This window comes from Halichoerus grypus, chromosome 10, assembly GCF_964656455.1.
Source record: "Halichoerus grypus chromosome 10, mHalGry1.hap1.1, whole genome shotgun sequence".
NCBI classification, from domain to species: domain Eukaryota; kingdom Metazoa; phylum Chordata; class Mammalia; order Carnivora; family Phocidae; genus Halichoerus; species Halichoerus grypus.
In genome coordinates, this window is record NC_135721.1 from 86,328,417 (window position 1) to 86,354,473 (window position 26,057).

Genomic DNA, 26,057 nt, shown 5'->3' on the forward strand with positions numbered 1-26,057 from the left:
CCTGGCATAAAGTTTTTTCTGTTGCTTTGACTGCTTGTTTGTTTAGACAATAATAAAGAGGAAAAAAAAACCAAAACTCAGAGATGCCGGGTTTTATATATACTTCTATCTCTTTGGGCTGACTACTATTATTTGGTAGTATATAATTTAAAATATTTAGACAACCTAGAAGCAACCTTATATTTCATATTCAGAAGCAAAAAAAAAAAAAAAAGGTCACTGTTGCCCTAACATTTATAGATAATCTACCACATACCAAGGGCACTGTAATAACTAAGACAAAAAAATGGATAAAAGTAAAAAAGAAATAGAAAAAAAGTAAAGCCAGGAGATAAAAAAAAAACACAATTGATGAGTGGTTAAAATTTAAAATGAACAGACTATCCTCTCTGTCCTTCAGATCATGGCAGATACACACACAACATGTATAAGTGTAATTCCCAGATAAGTTCTGTAACACACCCAGTGCATTGTGGGGGCACCCAGAAGGAAGATCACTTCATTGCTTCTGAGTAAGGGGATCAAGGCAGGTCTAGGGAACAGGGTGCATCAGAAAGCATCCTTCAAAGATGTACAGGATTAAATCAGTTGGGGATGGTTAGAGATGTCAAAAATAGCAATGATAAAGGATAATATGGTTGTTTATTATAGATCAGCCATTTGGCACAATAAATAGCACTTAATAAATATGTGTTCATCTACAGGTGGCCAGAAGAGTGAGAAAAGGAAGAGAGAGCAAGGAGGGAGGAAAGATAAAGTCATCTAGCAAAGTTGGTGAGCTAGAGTGTGAGGTTCAATGTCAAGTCTGGGGGTGATGAGGATGGAAAATTAAATTGGGAAATAGTTTCCAACCCTAGGGCACAGTATCACAGCCTACAACTGCACATCTAATAAATACCTGTTGTTCGTGTCATTGCTATGAAAGTCTGTTTATGTCCATTTTGTTTTTAAAATAAATATTCCAATTATAAAATAGACAACAAGCCCATTGTTCACAGATTAATTCTCTAGTACATATCACATCCATTTATTATTGCTACTGATTAGATATAGCCATATTATGGCAAATTTTACCTTTCCCCAAAAGTATAATTATCGCATAGTACATACCAAAATGAAAATTGGATGCAATCTCTCGGGAGAGAGGACAGCCAGCTTGTGAAAGCAGCAACTCACCACGTGACCTTGGGCAAGGCGTCCTTATTTGTAAACACAGAGGATTGGGCCAGATGATTTCCCAGGCCCTTCCCAGTTCTAACTTGATTATAAGTTGCACAAGCAGATAGTCAAGGTGAATCACTGACCAATCATGCTTGTATCTCAATAAATTTCATGGATCACACACTCTTAGGAATTTTAGTAATAATTCCTGCAATGATTAACATTAATCACTCACAGGGAATTCATCTACAGAGTACACTAACCAAGAATGTAGCAGAGCCTGCAAATTTGTTCCAAGTTGTTCTCCAAAAAATATCTCCCTTCCTCTAATAGATGCATGTCTAATAGCTTCTGAAAAATAGACTCAGTAGCTCTCTTCGTAACTCTGAAAATCCTTCTTCCACAACAATAAGAAAATGGACTCTTGAAATACATGGAGACAATCGTGTGGATGATGAAACTATTTTCTTTGGAGCAAAGGACTGTGGGACCTGTGGTGTTGCCTGCTGGGTCTGTGCTCCGCTGACCATCGGGACCCACTTGCTGAGGCCTCCTCCTCACTCTCCTCTCCAGATTCAAACTCCTCATCTACTGCGTGGAATAGTGGTTTGGGCCGTAGTGCCTCCCTTCTGCCTGCGCCAACGTGCTCTTCTTGGTTTGTGTTTCTTGGATACCCGAAGTAGCATGGCTTCCCTCCTCTGGGTAAGCTCTTCATTGGGATTATCTCGTGTGTCAGCTGTCTTTGTTGAAGTGTCCCTGTTCGAGGGTGTGCTTTGAACATGATGGACGGGAGTTCTGAATCACTGCTGTCATTACCTAGGGAAATATGACAAGAGGAGGAAAGAACACGACTTACGATCAGAGAGGAGACTCCATATCTGGATGGCAAGAACTCAGTGTGAAAGATAGTCCTTCTTGAGGTTCCAGATCTTACATTTGCCTGTCTGACTTTCCCTGCCCCAAGGAGGGCAGAGAATAGAAGTATATGTGCTGTGTTAGAAATGCACCAAAACCTGTGTATCAGGCTAGACTCCTTCAGGTAAGTAAGGGAGTGTTTTTTACAAAATCAGAAGAGCTGACCACAGGCATTAGGCCATAAGGCACAAAGATGTTTTGTGTTGTTGAAGACCAATGCTTAACTGAGGGTTCCATGGTAACTGTGATAGGAACATGGGAAGTTTGGATTTGGGTTGTTGTTCTTTGTTTTTGTTTGTTTGTTTTTAGATTTTATTTATTTACTTGAGAGAGAGAGAGCACGAGTGGTGGGGGGGGGGAGGGCAGACAGAGAGGGACAAGCAGACTCCCTGCTGAGCAGGAAGCCCGATCCAGGACCCCGGGATCATGACCTGAGCAGAAGGCAGACACTTAACCGACTGAGCCACGCAGGCACCCCAGTTGGTTTGTTTTTTAATCAGTGGTTACCAGAAAGCATTAAATCTGAGTTTTATCCCTTGGGCCTTGAAAGAGCCAATCTTGGAGAAACAGGGGTGGCTACAGCAGAGAGCCATGTGTGGCAAAACCACTGTGACTAGATGTCCTCCCTCCAAAGCAGGTAAGAGGAGAACAGATTTCTGCTGGCATGGAACAGTCATGATAGCGATGGGACGTCCATGTATGGAGAACTCACTCTGCACCTGTCACTGTGCTACCTATTTTACATCTATTATGCCATTGAAGCCTTACGGCAAGCCTTGGAGATGAGTAAAGTTAACATCTCCATTTCATAGGTAAAGAGGCTGAGGTTTCAAGAGGTTAAGTGACTTTCAGTATCACAGTGAAGATGGGACTGCAGTTCAGCAGAGTCTGTCCAGGGGCATATCTGCTCTCTGCCAGACTCTGCCTGGCTCCCTGATACATGCCATGTGCAGGTCAGGGGGCTACGCCAAGAGCAGAGGGAAGCCATTGGGTATCTAGGTAACATCCCCTCTCAGATGACCTTCCAAAGACCTCATCCATGCCTAGGACATTGCCTTTTCCCAACTTCACTGAGCACATATCTTCAAATGAGTAGTTTTCACAAATCTCACCTATTCTCATTTCCTCAAGTTTCAACCTTATGAATTTATTTTCCCTAAGACAAGTATATCATCTCGCTGATATGAGGAATTTGAGAAACAAGACAGAGGATCATAGGGGAAGGGAGGGAAAAATGAAACAAGATGAAACCAGAGAGGGAGACAAACCATAAGAGACTCTTAATCTCAGGAAACAAACTGAGGGTTGCTGGAGTCGAGGGGGGTGGGAGGGATGGGGTGGCTGGGTGATGGACACTGGGGAGGGTATGTGCTATGGTGAGCGCTGTGAATTGTGCAAGACTGTTGAATCACAGACCTGTACCCCTGAAACAAATAATACATTATATGTTAAAAAAAAATAAAATAAATTTATTTTCCCTTTAAATATTCTCCTGGGAATTTAAGTATTTTAAGAACTTTATATTTAAATCTGAAAGCAGGATTCTTTCTCCCACTCTTTATTCCCTCTTAAAAAACCAAACACAAAACTAAATAAAAACCCCACAGCTGGAACTGATATGCACACCGGTATGCAGAAGGCAAAATGTGTTTAGTCATCAGAAAAATTTTAAATAACCTGTTCAATAATGTTTTTCTAAATGTAATTGAATTGTCCTCAGAAGGTAGCCTGGAAGTTGTGGGGAGTGAGGGACAGGAATCAACTGCTTTGAATTAAAAAAAAAAAAAATTAGTTCAGATTATTTGTCCATTTTTTCTTTACTTCCCTTTAATTTGTGCTCCATGATCTGGCCTGGAACAAGAGTTCCCCTTGATCCTTTGGTGCTTGGAATATTACCTAAGGAAACAATGGCCTGGGTGCTTCTGCCCCAAAGAGCAGTCCTTTGGCCCATACCCTCCCGCCCCCTCCTAGTTTCCAACCCCTCCTTCTGAGCATATGCTCTGCATTAGCACACAGATTAAAACTGATGTTTCCTGACCACCTCTGCTTATTGAAAAGTAGGTTCCAAACACTAGGAAGAGGCTTGAGCAGGCAACTTGCAAGATTCCATGCAACTTAAATCAGTAGATGTGTCCAAAAGGGGAGGAAGAAGCCAGTGGAAAGCGGAAGAGGAAGGAGGAAGAGCGGGGGCTGGGCTCTGTCCCAATTGCACAATGTCCTGCTGGTCAGCACCCAGGCAGGCAGTTCCAGGGAGAGATCAATGGAGACCTTGCAGCAAATTCTGAACATCTATTCTTCTCTCTTCCACTTTAACTTCTGGACTTAGGCACCCAGGGGCAGGGTGAAGGAGAAACAGGAAGTGCTTCTGCACAGGGCCAGGCAGAGCCTGATACCCAGGGGGTGACACTGGACTACCTAGTACAATATACACTGTTTAGAGACCTAGACCTTGGGTGCAACCCTCCCTCCTTCCTTTCCTCATGGTTTTGTTTTAATTCTGATAAAATTTACCATTTTAACCTTTTTTTCTCATTGTCACCATTTTATTGCATAGTTCCGTGGCATTAAGTACATTCATATCTTTGTGTGTCCATCTCCAGACCTCTTTCATCTTCCCCAATCCACATGGATTGTCAGCCGCCTCAGAGCAGAGGAGGTCGGTGTCTAGGAAGGAGCTCTCTACTTATAACACCAAGTGAGCCTTGGCTCCATGCAAAAGAGCCTTGGAAGAGAATGTGGAGCCCCCGACACATCTAGAGTAAGGGATGCACCAACACTGGAGAGCAAGGGGACAGTGAGAAAGGAAAATGCTCTCCAAGTCACAGCCTGGTTAGCCAGAGACTGCCTGCTCAATGCCGTCTCTCCCCCCATCTTCTCCCCTAGAGGCCCCTGGCCACTCCTTGACTTGTCCTGGTGCGGAAAGACTTCAGGTTTGGAGAGAATGTGGATTCAAATAATTGTGTCCAGAGACTCAATGAGAATGATCTCAGTCTAACCCTGATTATTATAATGCTTTAAAACTTATTAAGGATAACCAGTAAATTAAGTCCCACTCCAAAAGGATATATGCACCCCTATGTTCACTGCAACATTATTTACAATAGCCAAACTATGGAAGCAGCCCAAGTGTCCATCGATTGATGAACAGATAAAGAAGGTGTGGTGTATATATATACAAAGGTATGTTATTTGGCCATCAAAAAGAATGAAATCTTGCTATTTGCAATGACATGGATGGAGCCAGAGAATATTACACTAAGTGAACTAAGTCCGTCAGAGAAACAAATACTATATGATTTCACTCATATGAGGAATTTAAGAAACAAAACAAACAAGCAAAGGGAAAAAAGAGAGAGAGGCAAACCAAGAAAGAGACTCTTAACTACAGAGAACAAACTGATGGTTACCAGAGGGGAGTGGGTAGAGGGAGGGGTGAAATAAGTGAAGGGGATTAAGAGTGCACTTATCTTTGTTTTTAAAGATTTTATTTATTTATTGAGAGAGAAAGATAGTGAGAGAGAGAACAAGCAGGAGGAGAGGAAGAAGCAGGCTCCCCACTGAGCAAGGAGCCTGATGCTGGACTCGATCCCTGGACCCTGGGATCAGACCTGAGCCAAAGTCAGACGCTTAACCGACTGAGCCACCCAGGCGCCCAAGAGTACACTTACTTAACTTGATGAGCACTGAGTAAGGTATAGAATTGTTGAATCACTATATCATACACTTGAAACGAATATAACACTGTATCTTAACTATACTGGAATTAAAATAAAAAACTTAATAACAATTCAAAAAATAGTCCCACTTCATTACTTTCCCTTCTCAGATTTCTAGGTTAACCACTATTTTTGCTCATCTAATAAAATTTTGAACTAGTTGTGCACATTTGAAAGAAAAAAATGTTCATTGGGCCAAGATTTCATTCCATGCCTAGACTGAAGTGTTGTCTTTCGTTCCAAGAACACCTCTATCTACCCACATCAAGTCTTCTTTGATGTTCCTCAGTAGTACTAATTATAATGGGTAATATTTCCTGCTCATTTACTTGATTCCAGACACTGTTCTAAGAGTTTTGTATGCATTGCCTGGCTTCACCTCGGGGCAACACTGTTGTATGTGGGAGGTACCAATATTCTCTTTACAGAGAGAAAATGACAGCATGGAGAAGTCAGCTTTTATGTTTTCTTCATATAAGTCCTAAATATATTGTCCTAGGATTTTATTACTTTATTTTATTATTTTATTTATTTATTTTTTAAAGATTTTATTTACTTATTTGACAGAGACAGACATAGCGAGAGAGGGAACACAAGCAGGGGGAGTGGGAGAGGGAGAAGCAGGCTTCCCGCCGAGCAGAGAGCCCAATGTGGGGCTCGATCCCAAGACCCTGGGATCATGACCTGAGCCGAAGGCAGACGCTTAACCAACTGAGCCACCCAGGCGCCCCAGGATTTTATTATTTTAATGGAAAATACGAGTGAGATGCCTTTTAGGGCATCTATTCGAAGAATAGGATCCTTTGACCTATTCATCTCATGAATGTTGTAAACACATTTCCAAATGTTAAACAACCCCCACTTCTGGAATAAATCCCACTTGGTAAGGTGTAGTATTTCTTTAATGTTCTACTGTATTTTGTTAATAATGCTTTATTTAAGATTTGCACATTTGTGCTCAAGTAAGATTGTTACGTGGTGATCCCCTGTTACAGGAGCATGCGATGTTGATGTCCATCATAAGAAATGACCGTGAGAATTTCATGTTTTCTATTCATTCAAACAATGTAAATAGCAGCAAATTACTTGTACCAGGAAGATTTTTAGAAATTAATTTATTATACACCCTACAATGGCACTGTTTTGTTTTGTTTGTTTGCTTTTGTTTGTGGATTAGCTCTTTTATAACATAAAATGACACTGCTTTCAAGAGAGTGCTCTGGGAATAAATGGTTAGATCAATGAAACAGAACTGAGAGCCGAGAACTCTCTCAGGGTAAATGACTTTAGCACAGCAAAGATAGCATCTTATCCTGGAGGAAAAGATGGGGTTGGGACAGGTGCACAGCCGTTGGAAAACAATCTGAAGCATGGCTCTGTCTTAATCTACACAAAGATAAATCTCAAAGGGTTGAAATTTAAATGGAATCATTAAACTAGTAAAGTTTAAAAACATTGGGTAAATGGTTTTCTAATTTTTCTGTGGAAGATGGAGCAGATTTGATTAATCAGAATAAAAATTTCTGAATGGCGAGTATATCTAAAAACTAAAAGATAAATGTGAAACTGGAAGAGAAACCATTGGCAACAAACATGAGACAATGGATGCTATCCTTGTTATACAGTGTTCTTCCAATTCATTTTAAGAAAACAAACAACGGAATAGAAAAAAATGGCCAAAGGCAGAAACAGAAACTTCCCAAGAAGAAATATGTTGCTTCTAAAAAATATGAAAAGACGTTCAACCTTACTAAAAATCAGACTCAGATGAAAATTAATATGTTATGTAAATTTTATCCTATCACATCAGAGGTCACTCAAAAGTCTGAGTGATGGTAAAGTGTTTGGCAATGGGGGCGCCTGGGTGGCTCAGTCATTAAGCGTCTGCCTTCGGCTCAGGTCATGATCCCAGGGTCCTGGGATCGAGCCCCACATCGGGCTCCCTGCTCCGCGGGTGGCCTGCTTCTCCCTCTCCCACTCCCCCTGCTTGTGTTCCCTCTCTTGCTATCTCTTTCTCTGTCAAATAAATAAATAAAATCTTAAAAAAAAGAAAAGTATTTGGCAATGACCTTTCTCACAGACTGTGGGTGTGAGGGTAAATTTAAATATGTGTAGTTTTTGACCCCCAAATTTTGCTTCCAAGAAAATGTACTAAGGGAATAATTGATTATTTGTGCAAAAAACAATCACAAGTGATCTGAGATGCCTATTATATATCATTGCTCATATTACATATAAAGGCAAAATACCTTAATATTTGTTAATAAGGATTTAGTTAACTAAGCTAGGATTATTTTATATAATTGACTATTATTTACTCATAAAAAATGATTATTTAGTTTATATCAATTGAATGGAAATATGTCCACAGTACATGGTTGAGAGAACTAGGCAATTTATAAAAATTCCAAAACAATGATGATACAATGATTTTGTGGATAACATAATGCTGTTTGTTTGTTTGTTTCTTTCTTTCTTCTGTCAGGTACAGATAGGGTAGGGATCAGGATGGTGCAGAGAGAATTATAGAAGAATGCTTACCAAAATGTTCTATAGTGATTATTTCCTGGTGTTGGGGTTTCAAGTGCTTTTAACTTTCTTATTTTATGCTTTTTTCTACTGATTGGTTTTGGTTTTATATCAAGCATGTTTTTAAATCAGAAGAAAATAAAGTTCCATTTTGAAGAATAATTATATTCACTCTTCAAAGATATAATTCTAAAATCCTGTATGTTTAGCTTATTTGAATTTCCAATGTGTTTTTAAGTCTTAAAAATTTGGGAAAATTAAAATAGATAATATGGCATATTATATATTACATATCACCTTTGCTAATAGAAAATCATTTTATATATACATTTTAAAAATAATAATGGCTTTTATTAGAATAGTTAGTTTCAATAATTCTAAGAATTCTACTTAAGAATTCGATATTAAGCGGGAAACAATCAGTAAATTTGATGAAATTATTTTAGTAAAATTTACCAATTTTGGAGAATCCTGCTAATTTTTAAATATTTCAGACATTCAATTTGAGTTAAAATTTTCAAATATTTTTAAAAAGTACCCATTTTACATCAGCAAATTATCCCCCCTGGGCTATATCCAGCCTGTTGCCTCTTTTTGTATGGCTTGTGAGCTAAGAATAGTTGCCACCTTTTTAAGGGGCTGAAAAAAAAAATCAAAAGAAGAATATTTTATGACAGGTAAAAATGACATGGAATTCAAATTTCAGTGTCTGTAAATCAAGCGCTGATTTAGATTAATAAAAAAGTTGTTTACTCTTTTTCTTGTCATGTAAGTACCTACATAATATTCTTGATTTTGCCTCTTGGCCCAGGAGCTCCAAAATATTTGCCATCTGACCCTTTACAAGAAAAGAAGAACAGCCAGGCAGGCAGGTTACCTGTGAAATCAGCAGCCCTCGGGTCTCTTCTTGCAGGCTGAGGATGGCCATAGGGAAAGGAGAGGTAGCGGATATTTTTGGTACCGGCCTGTGGATAAAAAACAGAAAGGAAAAGCAGAGGTGAGTCTGCGATTCAGAGCCTCCCATGGGACACAGTGGGAGATACAGGCCTACACTGGCTCCCTTGTACTCCTGTGACTGGTTTAGAGACAGCAGAATGCTTCAGCCTTCAATATGTGTTTCCTTTCCCTGTCATGATAAAACAGACCATTATGAACCCCTCACTTGACTTTATTTTGGAAGCCATTTGTTTTTTCGTAAGAAAAACAGAATTATGGATTATTGGGATATATTGTTTCAGGAAAAAATAAAGAGTATTTAGTCCATGGTCAGGAGATCTGTATTCTATACATTGGAATAATTATGATTAAGTGGGATAAGCCAATTAGACTTTTTGTGCCGGAGTTTGACTGTCTGGAGAAAGGGGATAAAATGCCTGTGTTACATTGTTCACAGAAAGAGTCTGAGGATAAAGTAAAACACTGGAAAGCACTTGTATGCTTTGCAAACACAATATGAATGCTATGTCACGATATCGTTAGTAGGTTTACAGGTACCTCTTAATGTTGGCCCGTCAGATGTGTGCTTAAGGTAAGCATTCCTACAAGATCACAGGTTGAACACTTAGTTTGATTTTATTTTGAAAATGATAAATTGTGAAACTAAAATGTTTGAACAAGGTCACTTAACCCTCTGCTCAGGCTGTTAGTTGCTGTTATTACTGTCCTCCTCATAAGCATTACATTTTAGCCACTGAGACTAGGGTAGAAATTAGAATCTACTCTAGACGTAACCTTCGTCCAGAAGTTCCAGTGAGATTGGTATGATATGGCCTCAAATAGAATAGTTCAGATGCACGGTGGGTAATATGAAGATGAAACCGCAGAGTCTGGGCAAGAACAGATCCTTCCCTAGATCTTCCTGGGAGAGAAGGAAGCTTCTAGAGCCCAGCGCCCCAGTCCATGGAGGCTCCCCTGGAATGGTCAGTACCTGGCCACCATGGCACCTGGTCTAGACTCACAGCCCAGGGAGTGTGTTCCCGTTGCTAACTGGATCCTAGAGGTGCATCCTAACCATGGACCCTAAGGCTCCAGACCCAGAGGGAAGTTGTCTCGTGTCCTGCACCCTCTTGCTTTGGTTTACTCTGGCAACAAGATGCTGGTTTTGTGTAACTACCACTGGCAGTCACCCGAGGAGGCCCTGTGCAAGGGACTGTCCCAGCTCCCAGGTGTGTCTACAGACCCCACCATACCAGCTTTCCCCACGGCAGGCTGTGGCCTTTCCTCATGCTCTCCCTTAAGGTATTCTGGCGGCGGATCAGAATCTCTTTAGCCTGCTTCTCGCTTGTTTGGGGTTTGAGGTTGTATTTGTTGTAGGACAGGGTCTGCGGAAAGAATAGAATGTCAAATACGTAAGGATATCACCATACAACCATGGCTTTTGGGGCCATGGAAATATCACATACTAAGACTACTAGAGAAAAGACACTGGAGAGGCCACCTAAGCATTTGCCTCAATTACAAAGGAGCAAGCGGTGGCCCCTGAGAAGAAAGACCTGTGACCAAGGCCACCCTACCAGGACAGAGCTGGGGTTTGGAGCCTATGCCTTCCGGCTTGCCCCGCCCTGCTGTCCCCCTGCATTGTCTCTTTCGTATCCTTGCAGTGGTCCTGCCCTGAGATACCCATGGACTTTGGCTGCCCCATACCCACACGCTTTCCCAGGTCATGTTTTTTATGCTTGGAGAGTGGTTACTGAAAGTTTGGGTCTAATGGGTCAGGAAAACGTCAAAACTACTTTGGGAATTTCATTAAGGTTGCTATTTTTACATTTTGCCAGTTAAAGCTACATTCAAAAAAATCAACCGATTACTATCACCGTTATCAGTTCAAAAAGGAAGAGGGTTTTTGTTTTGTTTTGTTTTTTTTAACCAAAATGTAGGAAGTGCATAATTGCTGATTAAAGAGCTGTCCTTCAAACTGAATCAATTATCTTTATAAAAAATTTTCTTCCTTATTCTTACCAGGCCAGTGATAACCTGTCTTGAACCAAAGACAAAGCTTGGTCCTCAAATGTTCATAAAGTGCTTAATTGGAAACTCCTTTCTCCCTACTTTTCACTGTGCAGCAGTGAATATACTGGTCCCACTGGATACCAGATTCAGGACTGGTTAATGGATATTGTATTAAGGATTTCAAATTCAAAACAAAATAGCAAATACTCTATGTGTCAGGTGCCATGGTAGGTGCAGGAGTTTTAAAAAATGGATAAATTTGAAGAATGGTCTTCAAAAGGCTCATGGCCTATTTGGGTCGTCAAACAAGCATATACTGTTATGTGCTTAGGAAGTGATAAGATATTGGGGTCTGCAGGGACTTGTAGAGTTTAGGCAAAGGGCACTGATCCAGTCTTGGGTGGGAAAGGTGCATTGCACTGGGCTGAGTCTTGAAAGATGAGTAGATGTTCCCTTCACGAAGAGGGAACACGTGAGATAAGACATAGCTCTGGAAAAATGTGATGGGAGATAGGAGGACCTACTGGAGCAGACCTGGACATTTGTTTACCACAGGAGAATTTAGTACTTTATTCAAAGTATGGTAAGAAATGAGACACGGGCGGGAGTGGGGGAAAATCCTAGGGACAACCTGCCAAGAGAAGAGACTCCATCCTCCAGATCAAGGGTCCCTTAAGTGGGGTGCACACGCTTTAAGAGATGCCACAAGATGATCTCCAGTGTAAGGAAAAAATACTAATACCTATGTTTCTATTTGTTTTTATAAAAAATAAAAAAGAAATTAAGCTTTCTTTGTACTTAATATGGAGATTTATAACAGACCCTTGCTTGGTCGATAAAGAAGATGGCCCAGTTCCCCACCAGAACAGAAGAGGGTGTTTGTAACAAGGAGGCGTTGACAACGGTGTCCTCACGGGCTCACTGGTTCTTAGTTTCTTGCTTGTGTGTTAGCATATATACAGCCAGGTAAGTAGACTTGTGGCTTTCACTATCTGTTAGCTAACTAGTCCTCACAAAACAGACAATTGTCTAAAAGAAGTTCCATAAAGAAGGTACGGGTTGGAGGCCAAGGGAACAATGAGGAATTTGCAAAGCCAACTTTCACCGTCTCCTGAGAGGAGATCTTTACCAGCCACTCTTGACAAATTAACCAATCTGATAAAAAAAAAACTCTGGCAAAAAATTAAATTTTTGAAATATGTTTGAAATAGGGATTCTTATCCACCATCACTAATGATGGACCTCAACTTCAGTGCACTGTATACATGGAGATATTAAAGAATGACATGTGACACTGTCACAGAAAACATTTTTAAATTAAGTATTAGACTACCAAGACAAACTTTTACAATTTTTCATCAACATTAAATTCATGCAAAAGTGACGTCAGTGTGCGTGTATGTTTATATACACACATGTATGTATGTGTGTCTGTACATATATATACACGTATGTGTATATGTTGCTGGTAGGAATTTCCTACGCCTTGACTTGAGGGCTGTACTTTAAGGAACATTTGGACATTTTTTGTTCTATTTCACCTCATATCACATCACCCATGTAATTATCCTTGCCTATCTGCAGGGAGCATAGTAGGTCCTATGCATATGTATATGCAATTTTCTTCCTTCTGTTTCTTTCAGTCCAGTCCTTTGATGAAGGAACTGGTGATTGCTGAAAGACTGTATTTGCCCCTAGAACTTGAGCTCTATGGGACAAAGCTCTAGATGTGCATTAAAAATCTGCTGAAGAGAACTGAAATTGAATAAACTGTTTTACTCCTTTGAATTCTGAGTGTGACCTGATCATTTGGGCCTCCCCAGGGGGCTGCCCATCAATAATCTCTGACTTATCCTTAGAGTCTGAGTGGAGGTCAGTTTCTTCCCTTGTACAATTAAAGAGAGTGTTTCTCCATCTCCATCCCCAGTGTGTTGCAAAGAGCTTCTGCATCCCAGAGGGCTGTCCCACTGGGAACCTCTGGAGGCTAGTTCTTCAACTTGCCCAGCAGTGACAATCTGATCCTGGACGTGCTGATGGGAATGGCTTCAAACAGGAGTGGCCAGAGCCCTCCCAGGAGCAACAGATCGGGCAGGACCAGCTCAGTTTCAGATCAACTATGAATCAGGATCCCCCAGTCAAACCCGGCACTCATCTCACCCTTGCCCTGAAATGACTCCTGACTCTTCTGAGATGAGACTGTGAGAAATGCCCCAGCCATCAGCCCCACACTGTGTGAGGTCCAGTGACTATCACCCAGGCTAGAGACCACAGATGTCACCTTTTGTGACAATCCTCAAAACTGTAGATCACTCACTAGAAACCAAGGAGACAGTCGTCCTGCATTGCATCTCTAGAGCAGTTTTTCTTTCAAGAGGGCAAGAGGACCACGGGGCAAAGGGGAGTCACATGACCCACGTAAAAGGTGGGATGAGAAAGGAGACAGGAAGGGAAGGACTGGTGAGGCTCACTCCGTCAAAGTAACAAAAAGTGGAGGTAAAAGCCATCTCAGGGGCTTGAAAATTCCCTTCTGCTTATTATTTATGTTCTCCCCATGTGACCTTCCATGACCCATCTGCTTATTTGGGGGCAGTAAGAAAGGTAGATGTTATATAGCTTAGAAGGGAGAAATCTGGAGGACAGACGGAATAGACGCCCTTATGAAAGACGAAATGTGGCCGTCTGGGAACCTGAATGGAAGGAAAGAAAGAGAGAATGGGTAGTTAACCTCATTTTAGACTGAGTTGGAATCCCAGGATCTTCATCTCCACTTCTGGACATTTCCTTAAATTCAACCTTTGTCCACATGGGGAAAAGGCTGAGTTTCAGGCTGCCTTTGAGCTCTGGCCCCCAAGAAGCAAGCCGACATTCTTCAAACCAGGAAGCTTTTAACAATTTATCTCACCATTTATCAGAATGTGATAGTCTTACTGAAACAGTTTCACTTGGAATGATTTGAAAGCTCTTGAATTTACTCTAAGCTTGCTATGATTGATGCTGACCTATATTCCTTCAGCAGGTGCCGAGCCTTTTGCTGACACATTCCCCTTAATCACTGACCTTTCCAAAACAGGAAGCCAGAGAACATTCACTTTAACTGGATCGCGTAAGGCTGAAGTCATGGAAAGAGCACTGGGTAGGCAGTTGGAAGACCTGGGTTCTTAACTTGGATTTTTTTGTGTGACCTTCAACAGGTCAGATGAACAACTCTCTTAACCTCAGCATCTTCTACTTGAAAGCAAGGAGACCTGATGGATTTTTTGGCCCCATCAAGACCGTGATCTATAACATAGTCACAAAAACCAAGGCCCTCACAATGAATTTACTTAGAGCCATATCATACTCAAGCATTGGCATGTTCAACTGAATCCTCAAACTGAAAAAAGAAAACTCCTATTTAGATTTCACAAGCTTAAATGTCATTTGACTACATCAAAATTTCAGAAGGACTCACCACCGCCCCCAGGAAGGTTCTTACCACTCACTTTCCACCAGTTCCCAAGTGGTAGTATAGACTCCATACCTTTTTCCAAAATGAAAAAATAATACACCTAATATGTCTCCTCTAACATAGGCTTTCAGCATTTCAATAACCATCTCCACTTTCTAAGCTCTATTACAGTCAATCAGATTGAGCCTATCATTGGTGTCCCGGTGCCATCTTTTTCTGTGGTGCGGTGAATGAGCTCCACCACTTGTTCATCTTTGGAGGGAGAGGGAGACCGATTGGTTCTGAAAGTACCAGGCTGCAGGGCTAGGGCAGCCTGACCCCTAGGGCCGGCAGCTGGATCTGCATTCCTTTTTACACCGCCTGTGCCAATTTTTTTTTTTTTTAGCAGAAAGGTAACAATTAACTTTTTGTTCTCCAAATCAAGCAGAAATAAATGGTTTAGCCAGAAAGCTGCTTTAGAGGAGATAATGTGAACAAGAACGGATTCCTGAATGACTGGTTCCAAGGCCAGGCAATGGGACAAGTCAGCTGGCTTATACACACCCTTTGTCGAACTTGGTACATGTTGTGTGTCAGAATGTCCCTCATGGAGTCCACGTCTTCCGGGGAAAGCCTTTTGGTTCTGTGCATCCTCTGGGCCCTGGAAACATCATTGGAGGCAAGCCAAGCATTATTCTTACATCCTGGCAAGAGTGCCACAAAAGTATCAATATACATGTGGGAGTTCTAAGTTCCAGAACACATGTTTTAACATAATTTTTTCTACTGTTTTAGTAAGTTCCTGTGAAATGTCAGTACATGTGTCTTGACTTCACATTTTAAAAATATGGTTTCCTTGCCTATAGCTTTTATGTGGGAATTATTCTAACTCATTTTTAAAAAAGGGCTTAAGGTGGTTACAAACCAGTTATTTTTTCCCCCATATTTGTTATGAGCAGACACGTTGGTAAAATACAATAAAAATCAATTGCTAGAAAATAAATTTTTAAAAAGATACTATAAAATTAGAACCAAACGTTTTACTGGTAGATTAAATGGAAATAAGATTACTAAGCAAGACTGACTCGTGGTTAGGTCTGCACTCATCCCACTGCGACAGGTGACAAACAGCTCATGGACAACACCACTTGCACACCACATTTTGAATAGCACTGATCTAAGGGAGTCTTAAAATTCTGTGAGTACCTTTACCTTGGAATTGTCCCTTTAGGGATTTTATCGTTGGTTAAAGAATAATGGTAAGAAACTAGAATCATATTTTATGAGGACATTTAGACTATTTCTATTCTGAAAGCCAGCCCAGCTCTGAGACACTGGGCACTCCGTGAGTTTCTAGAAGCAGTTGACTGCTCCCTGCCTCCGCATGACCAGCTCCCCAAGGCTTCCTTCACCATGAGCCCTCCCCCTCCTCCCCCACCCGCTGCGCCCCCAAATGGGTTTAAAAATCAAGTCATGTCCAGGTTATCAGTCAATGCACCATTGTCTTCTGAGGATTTCAAAGTCATGACATTGCTATGTGCAGAATTCTCATGTGACAAATATATTTGATTTCAATCATTTCAATCTAGTGGCAGGAATTTCTAGAAAAAGTTTCATTGTATGAATAATATATGTTCACTGTAGGAAGTAAGAACAAAAAAGAGAGAACTAAAGAAAATTAAATGAATCTTTCAATACTCTCACCTCCTTTAATATCTTGGTATAAAACCTTACAGAGTGTTGATTTCTTCTTTCCTCGCTGGAGCTCTTCTCAAGGCATAAAGGCACAAAGATGCTCCTATCTACTTGCAAAGGTCTTAGGATAATTGATCACAGACATCAGTAGCTATTGGTTTCAACACAGGCCACTTTTTAAGTATTTTTCCCAAACATTAGTAGCAACGTAGCCATACATAGCAAGGACATTTTGTGAGTACTTTTTGTACATTTGTAAGTACAATTGTTAAAATATTTTTAAGGACTTGGATACGGGGGATCACAGTATGCCAGAATTCATTTAGCAATCCTACCTGTAGACTGACTAATGCCCTTTCTACAAAATCCTTGAAATCAGAGTTTCCATATCTCAGAGCTGCAAATGTCAACTCTATTGATATTCAGTTACCACCCTTGGTGATCTAAACATTATTATCAGGGCTTTTCAACCTCACTATTTAAAAGTCCTTGAAATAAAATTTATTCTGATTGAGATACACCTACACATTCCCACAATCTGAACACATTCCTTTATTATGGTGGAAGCAATCTCTTGCTGAGCAAAAACAACAGCTAATCAAAAAGTTACATTTCCTATGTTCATAATGATATTCACAACCAAATAGGAAAAAACCATAAGATAATGGTAAAGTTAAACTCAAGATAGCAGTAGGTCTAACTTGGCACTCTTCCCAGTTTGTAATTGGCCACTTTGGGAAAGACTAGACTTAATTAATGTCCATTCAGGCTGTTGGCTGGACGTGTAATACAGGGATCCCAAAGGCACTATCTCGCACTGATCCACACTGAGAAGCGACAGCTATGAAATTATACAGAGGAATTGTTAATTTAGGCAAGGTGATACCTGGAGTTTTCTACATGCCACTTCATTAGCAAAATCATCCCTGAAATGATCATATTGTGAGCACAGGAAAGATACAATCCTTAGAAAAACTGAATGTTAATAATCTCTAGGTAAAAAAAATAAAATTGTAAGCTGAGAGACGCTTGTCGCTGGAACATCCATTCCATATCCATAAAGGAAATTTCTGTCACCTCAAATAAAAGCTCTGTGGTAATTTCATGACTGTGAAAATCAAACTGGGAAAATCTGAATCCAAATGTATTTAAATAAAAGTTCACATTTCTCTTAACTTTTTTTAATCAGATGCTATAATAATGTAAAAAAATGCTTCAGTTCTAAACACAACAATATAAATATGAAATCTAGTAGTAGATGTTCTATTCATGCCATGATATGAATTCCTAAAAGATCAAATATTATACCCTGGTTTGTTTGAAAGAACCCATTCTCTTGTGATAGCTTTACACACAAAATCCATGAGAAACGTATGCTAAGGCAAATGAAGAATGCGCCCACTGATTAACCAATGGGACCCAACTGCTCTTCTCTGTGTGTGGGTTCCTTGTGTCTTTTTAGAGAGGTCACCAAGATGACCAATATCTAGGATGAGTGAAGAGCGGCGCAGGAGAGGGCCTGGCTCCGTACAACACAATGTTGCATTGTGGAAGTGAAAATGGCATCAGAATCTTCATTCCAGAATCTTCGGTGTAAGAATGCATAAATGTAAGCCTCTACCCGCCAATGTGTGATCAATTAAAAATTCTTAAACTACAATAAAGTAATTTGCTTTTTTTTTTATGACATGTTAAAATTATTTGGGAGCTTTTAAGGATGACGCTTTGAAGTTATATAGTGGTAGTTTGTTATGCCTCTAACTTTATACATACTTCAATATCTCTTTAATAGTAACCAAATATTTTTTAAGGGTTTGACACTTTTAATCATTTGAGCCTTTATCGTCTGGTATTTCTAAAAGCTTACTACTCATTGGTAAAACGAGGTGCCTCTTATTTAAAATAGTAATCCAAGTACACACTCTATCTATTCCCTAGGGTTGTTTTGAGGGCCAAATAACATAATGCCTGCAAAAATAAGGGCATTCTATAGAATCGCCATCCACACTGTGCTATCGACAACTTCTGGTGGTAGTGTTCTCCTGAACTTCACAGAGTTTGGAAAGCTAACCCTCTTGTAGAACAATTGCTTAAACTTCTAAAGAAAAAAATATATGTGCATTTCGTTGTTATCATCTCATACAGAATAATAAAAAGCGAGCTGAGTACACACTTCTTTTTCCTATTATTGTATAAAGGTTTGTTTTGAAGAAATTAGCTGCTTTGATCTTGGGAGAGGAATTCCTTTTTGCTTGATGTCGTACAGATTTCTGATGAGATCAAATGAATGCAATCTAAGTACTGTTAAACTTGTATTAAATATCAGGTAAAAGAATCTCCTCTCCTAGCCCAGTTAACTAACTGGTTTGGGCTGTTAGAGGAAAAAAAGAGTTACTAACCTCGAAGGCTCTCTTACTAATCTTGAATCAATGTCTAAAAACTAATGAACTCAACAGAAAGGCTCCCTCCAAATAAAGCTGGCTTGAAAACTGCCTTGAGGTTAGAGACTGGGGCCGCTGCTTATGACCAATGCAAAGTAATACAGAGATTGCAAATATGTTTTAGCACATGACAGACTGATTCTCATCTGAGATAAGCACCCCTACATTCTTAGACCCAGAGCTCACAGAACTAGTAAGCAAATGGATTCAGGAAGTTCCTAATGGTCTAAAGTGCCTGAACCTATCCAGGCCTCCTGCAGGGCATTAACTCCCATGCACCCAGTGAGCAGGTCAAATGCCTGGGGACCAGAGGGGCACTTCTTATACTCTCCTAGCTCCCTAGACTTTATGATTATATGTTTGTGAGAAATTTTTTTATTAATGCCATGACCGTGCTAGGGTATGAGCTCCACGAGGCCAGGGACTGTGTCTGTTTGACGTCCCTGGCACATAAAAAGTGCCCACGGAACAGGGTTGGGCCCAAGATGATGCCAAAAAAGCTCAGTCAAGTTAAGTAGGATGCAAATGCAATATTTTAGAAAACAAAGGTCAGTGCAAAAAAGAAAACAATCCACGATGAATAAAATATCCACGTTTTAAATAAAGACAGGATCGATAATACTGATTTTTTTCTTCTGCCTTAGGCTCTAATATGGCTCCGCATGGCATTACCAATAAATATTTGTTAGCACATTGCCATTTTCGCATCAGAAGTTTCCTTAAAGCAAGCCACACGATGGGCAGTACCAAAACAAACAAGCAAACCACAGAAACAGTCTCACTGAGAAATAAGGCAGAAAGTCTCTGTTTACACTGAGATGCCCTCAGGGACCCTACTTGAGATTTTTCTCAGGCCTCGGAAGAAAGGAAAGGGTGTTTCTGATTCATTAGCAAGTAAGGGATGCGAGATAACACTCAGGTATTAGTGACAATTTTATTGCTATCTGTTCTTAGTTCTTATCTCAACCTGCTTTTCAAACTGAAGACACAATTGAAGCTCATGATCAATGTCTACCTACAGAAGATGACAGGATGGAGGTGTTCCTTACCCTAAATATGTTGTGAGTAATTTTCTCAATTCATAAACTGCTTCTTTTTTTTTAGATATTTTTTAATTTGTCAGAGAGAGAGAGAGAGAGTGTGTGCACAAGAAGGGGGGAGGGTCAGAGGCAGAGGGAGAAGCAGGCTCCCCGCCGAGCAAGGCGCCAGATGCAGGACTCGATCCCAGGACCCTGGGATCACGACCTGAGCTGAAGGCAGACACTTAACTGATTGAGCCACCCAGGGGTCCCTCATAAACTGCTTCATGAAAGAAACCTGGACATCCTTGGTGGGGGGGTAAATTTACCTAGGTTTTACCTAGGTAAATTTAACTAGCCCACCAACCACCACACGTGTTACCACCACTCAACCCCTAATCCCAGCTAGCATCACAAGATGCTGACCGGGTCTCTCCTCCTCATACAAGAGAGGAAGAGAAATAAATGACTTACTGGAGAAATGCATATTATTATTAGTGTACGATTAGCGAAATCAAATGAACCGGGGTTGAAGGGTAGAAATTAATCAAAAAGAGAAAGTCTTGTAAACTATGCCATCATTCTATAAATTCACTTTCCCTTCCTTCCCAAGGAAAGGTGTCATACAACTACAGCACGCAACTTTTGCTAGATAATGTTCAGAAACGAGGTGAGCGTGGGCCAAAATACAAATGGCCAAGACTTAGGTCATCCTTTTCTCATGATTCCTCCTTCAAATTTCTGCCCCTTCACTCCTAGTATTATCTCTAAATGGAACGATGAGTTAGTGCCCCTAGGAATTCTGACACGGAAAGTCCAGATCAAAGAGCATATGGGACTTACTGGTGGGGTACAGAAAAGGCTGTGGAACTGAGGATCCCAGTTTCTACCATCTCAATAGCTTGTTTCATTTCCAGCTTCTTGTACAAGGAGACAATGCTGGATTTGGGCTGGTTCTTTCGGATTAGGATTTTCCGTAAATATCTGTGATCAAACTTCTTAAACCTAAAAACGAAAACCAACATTTTGGACATCTTTAATCTCTGTACGTGTTATGGAAGTATGTATTTTTCTTAAAACAAACTACTACCTCACTTTGTTCTGAACACCAGGATGGTGCTGAGAATTCAGTCTTGGAACACATTTAAAAAAAAATCAGAGGACTTATATATATATTTTAATAAAGAAAGAATAGCCTACTGGCCTGAATACATTGAAAATCAACTAGACAAAAGGGAGGGACAAGCTGCAATCAGGGCAGAAAGTACGCATAAGTGGGGAGCAGGGGAGGCCCAGCGCAGCTCAGCTCCAATTGTAAGAGAAGAAATGAGGGGTTGAGGCTTTTGAACAAATGTTCCATTCTAATAGCTCCTAACAGCGGCAGTGGCACTTACAGTAATACTGGCCTCTTCAACCAGAACCCAATAAATTTAAATGGCCCAGTAGTTACGGTAGTTTCGCCCATTATGCTGCAGATCATTTTGATTCCTGACAATGAAGGAGGGGGTAGGGGGAGAACCCATATATCCTGACAGTCTGAATGATGGAGAAGCTGAATAGGCTAGGTGCTGATGGCCGCTGACTATTATAACAAACCTCTGGCTGGCCCATTAGGCTGAGCTGCACATCGGCATATGGAGCCTTCAGAGCCGGCCATTTGTGTGGAGTAGGAATTTTCAACACTTCCAATCATTTTACATTCAAAGAGTAATTTGTGTGCCTGCTTTATTTTCTGGAGGGGAAAGAACTCCCAGGGCTGCTGCCTTATTATCTGGTGATTGGTCTCCTGGTCTGTGAGGCAGAAGGATGCTTTATCAGTCAAGTCTCCTCCGGGGTCAGCAGGCTGTGATTCCTTAGGATCTGTGTTTGGCTCATGCCTGGCCTGCTCTTGCTCCAGATGGGTCCACCCCTCAGCCTTCTTGTTTTCTGCCTTTCTTCAAGAGAGGCTGCTGTTCCTGTTTATTCCTCAGTCCCCTGCATTGCTCCACACCCATCAGGACTTCTCTGACACTCTTTACATTGAGCTCATCTTGACCTTTACTGTTCAACGCCGGTGGGTGCCCTACGTGCCACCTGGCTCCTCCCGATGTGCCACCGGGTCATTTCCTCTGAGCCCACCACATCCTGATCTACGCCTGCATCCCTTCCAGCCTCCCTAAAGGCTTCTTTCCAAATCTCTTCCTCTTCCTTACCTGCCCCAGAGGAATGGAAGCTTCTCAGAGTCCTGTCCTCACTCAGCTTCCCCTCTCCATACCCTGGTATTATTTAACTGGACATTCTTCTATAGTCTATACATTGCACCTTGGCATTGTTATCCTCCTAGACTTGCTATCTGGAAATCTGAGAGTCACTCTTATTGTCTCTTTCCTCACCCTCTTCTCCCTATACCCCTGGCCAGTCCCCACGTCCGCCTCAGAAATAGGCCAGTGCTCCTTCTGCTAGTTCCTCATCCCTATGATTCTGAAAGCTCTGTGGTTCATGGGAAACAGAAGAGGCTCTAAAGCCAGACCTGAATTCAGTCAAGTTTCTGCTGTAGGCTAGTTGATACCCTGGAGCTGGTTTCTTCATCTTCAAAATGAGAAAAATAGTGCTAACACAGGAGATTCAGGAGATCATGTACAATAGAATATATGAAAAAGCTAGCATAGTATCTGAGGCTTATTTTATGTTTACAGGATGAAATTCTTATGTCCATGTGGATATCCCTTACAGGTCTCGCACCCCACGGTATCTGTCTCAAATTCAGCTTCCATATCGCTGGTGTTGTTTGCTTTCCAAAAGCCAAGTATGGTCATGCTACTCTCCTATTTGTTTATTTCTTTTTTCTTTTTTTTAAATTTATCTTATTTTATTTGAATTCAATTAATTATTATATAGTGTACCAATAGTTTCAGATGTAGAGTTCAGTTATTCATCAATTGCATATAACACTCAGTGCTCATTACGTTATGGGCCCTCCTTAATGCCCATCACCCGGTTACCCCATCCCCCCACCCACCTCCCCTCCCACAATCCTCAGTTTGTTTTCTATGATTAAGAGTCTCTTATGGTTTGTCTCCCTCTCTGATTTTGTCTTATTTTATTCTTCCCCTCCCTTCCCCTATGATCCTCTGTTTTGTTTCTTAAATTCCACATATGAGTGAAACCATATGACAATTGTCCTCCTCTGATTAACTTATTTTGCTTAGCATAATACCCTCCAGTTCCATCCATGTCATTGTAAATGGTAAGATTTCATCCTTTTTGAAGGCTGACTAATATTCCATTGTGTATATATACCACATCTTCTTTATCTTTCCATCTGCCAATGGACATCTGGGCTCTTTCCATAGTTTGGCTATTGTGGACATTGCTGCTATAAACCTTGGGGTGCAGGTGCCCCTTCAGATCACATTGTATCCTTTGGGTAAATACCTAGTAGTGTAATTGCTGGGTCATAGGGTAGCTCTATTTTTAACTTTTTAGGGAACCTCCATACTGTTTTCCATAGTGCCTGTACCAGCTTGCATTCCCACCAACAGTGTAAGAGGGTTCCCCTTTCTCTGCATCCTCGCCAACATTTGTTGTTTCCTGACTTGTTAATTTTAGCCATCTGACTGGTGTGAGGTGGTAACTCATTGGGGTTTTGATTTGTATTTACCTGATGCCAAGTGATGTTGAGCATTTTTTCATGTGTCTGTTGGCCATTTCTTTGTCTTCTTTGGAGAAATGTCTGTTCATGTCTTCTGCCCATTTCTTGACTGGGTTATTTGTTTTCTGAGTGTTGAGTTTGATAAGTTTTTTATAGATCTTGGATATTAACCTTTTACCTGGTAAGACATTTGCAAATATCTTCTCCCATTCTATAGGTTGTCTTTTGGTTTTGTCAACTGTTTCCACTACTCTCCTATTTAAAAGTCTTCTGATTTGAGTATTCAATGTCAAATAGAATTTTATAGCATTAATGGCTGTATAGAGTTCCTTAGCCCTGTGCCATAGAAGCATATCTCTGTCTTTCCAACCTCTTCCTTCCAACCACGTCCTTCTCTCTGTGTCCAAACCATGCTGCACTCTTTCTTGCCTTTTCATTTTGAAATATCCTGCTGTTACTGCTGCTGCTCAGCATGTTTTCCATTCTTCTTTGCCTGGAGAACTCCTCATTTATTTTCAAAATGTGCTCCCATTTCTGTACTATTATAGTTCCATGCATTTACCTCTGCTCTAGGATTTCTTATATGGATCATCATTATTCATTCAGGCTCTTTCTCTCTTCTTTCCCCCAGGACCTTGTCTACTATATTGTGAGGACCTGGAATGTCCTTGATTGTGTCTTACTGCTCTTGATATCTGCCTTAGTGTCTGGAAAATTTGGTATAAATTTGGCTAAATGGAATAATATTAAATGATTTTTCACTGGGTGAACTATAGGATTTAGACTTAAAAAATCCATAACCTAGGTTCTAGATTGGTAGATATTTACATAAATTAAGTTCTATTTTAACACTATGAGGACTGTCCTTCTTTTTACTTCATAAAAAAGAGCCCACTCAAAATGCAAATTGGTGTAGCCACTGTGGAAAACAGTATGAAGGTTCCTTAAAAAGTTAAAAATAATACTACCTTACAATCCAGGAAATGTACTACTGGGTATTTACTGCCAGAATACAAAAAAACACTAATTCAAAGGGATACATGCATCCTTATGTTTAAAGCAGCATTATTTACAATAGCCAAACTATGGAAGCAGCCCAAGCGTCCATCGATTGATGAATGGATAAAGAAGATGTGATATATAAAATAGAATATTACTCAGCCATCAAAAAGAAGGAAATCTTGCCATTTGTAACAACATGGATGGAGCTAGAGAGTATAATCCTAAGTGAAATAAGTCAGAGAAAGACAGATACCATATGATTTCACTCACATGTGGAATTAAGAAACAAAACAAAAGAAAAACAAAAAAAAAAGAGAAAAAGAGAGAGACAAACCAAGAAACAGACTCTTAACTATAGAGAACAAACTGGTGGTTACCAGAGGGGAAGTGGGTGGGAGGATGGGGGAAATACGTGACGGAGATCAAGGAGGGCAGTTGTTGTGATGAGCACCGGGTGTTGTATGGCAGTGTTGAATCACTCACTATATTGTACACCTGAAACTAGTATAACACTGCATGTTAACTAACTGGAATTAAAATTTAAAAATAGATTATTCAAAATAAAATTTAAAAAGCCCACCCAAAAGCTCTCAGTTTCTCATTTAGGTGCTACTACCCCTTTCATCTGCTAGACTTTTTAAGATCTAGTTTCTCTTGGCATCACCAACATCAACATGTTGTCAAGCCCTAGAGAGAAAACTTCTACTGTTTGGTTAACTCAACTACTGCTGATTCTTACATCGGCTAAATTGCTATGTTTAACTCCCAAACTCTCATCTTCCTTATCTTGAGGGCAACTCTCCTCAGGGCCACATAAGAAATATGCTGTAGACTAAAATTCAGGAAGAGAATGTGTTCTGAAATGTGAGATGTGGTGGAGAAGGGAGACTTTGGCATTTTTATAGAACCATGTAGAAAGGACCCTTGAAGGTCTTCCACTGCATCCGCCCTCCCCAATGGAGGACTGTCTTCCCCAGGATCCCCGATGATTCACCAAACTCCCTCTGTAGCCTTACGAAGCCAGTCATTCCATGGTTGAGCTTCTCTCTTCATTGGAAAACTTGTCCTTGTTTTAAACTTAGGTCTGACTTCTCTAATTTCAGTCTGAAAATTGCACTAGTTCTCTCTGACACAACCTAGCCCAAATCTACAGCCCCTCCACCTGAGAGCTCTCCATTCACAGGCTGGGCATTCCCACGTCTTCCACCTGCCTCTTCTATGCCATGGCTCCCAGGCCCTTTACATCCCTGGTCCCATTCCTCTGGACTCTTTCTAGTCTTATGCTCAGTTTCCAATGTAACATTTTGAGGTTCCTCATGCCACAAATATCCTTCCTAGGCAGCGAAACCCTCTGCCTCCTTACTTGTCTCTCACTTGGTAGTGACTCCATTGCCCACACATATCTTCAATTCCAGCTTTCAAGTGATCCATCAGCTGCCAAACCAAATACAGAAAAATGATTGCTGGTGAAACTTTAACTCTAAAAGACACACAAAGAAAGCTAATACACTTTGGAAAACAAAGGAGGTTTTAATTTCCTGGAACATGTCCTCTTTTCTATCACTCTGTTCA

General features: G+C 40.6%; 1 protein-coding gene across 1 annotated transcript in view; it reads right to left on the reverse strand.

The window, feature by feature from the left end:
- Nucleotides 1-1,616: 1,616 nt before the first annotated feature.
- The window catches only part of SLC9A4 (solute carrier family 9 member A4), a 64,396-nt gene continuing 39,955 nt past the window's right edge, over nt 1,617-26,057 (reverse strand). Inside the window, exons 7-12 of the mRNA XM_036089523.2 lie at nt 25,849-25,919; nt 20,696-20,857; nt 15,262-15,358; nt 10,511-10,642; nt 9,199-9,286; nt 1,617-1,977 (exon numbers count right to left, since the gene is read on the reverse strand). Coding sequence (XP_035945416.1) covers nt 1,622-1,977; nt 9,199-9,286; nt 10,511-10,642; nt 15,262-15,358; nt 20,696-20,857; nt 25,849-25,919 — 906 coding nt within the window. The 3' untranslated portion in view covers nt 1,617-1,621. The remainder of the gene's footprint in view (nt 1,978-9,198; nt 9,287-10,510; nt 10,643-15,261; nt 15,359-20,695; nt 20,858-25,848; nt 25,920-26,057) is intronic.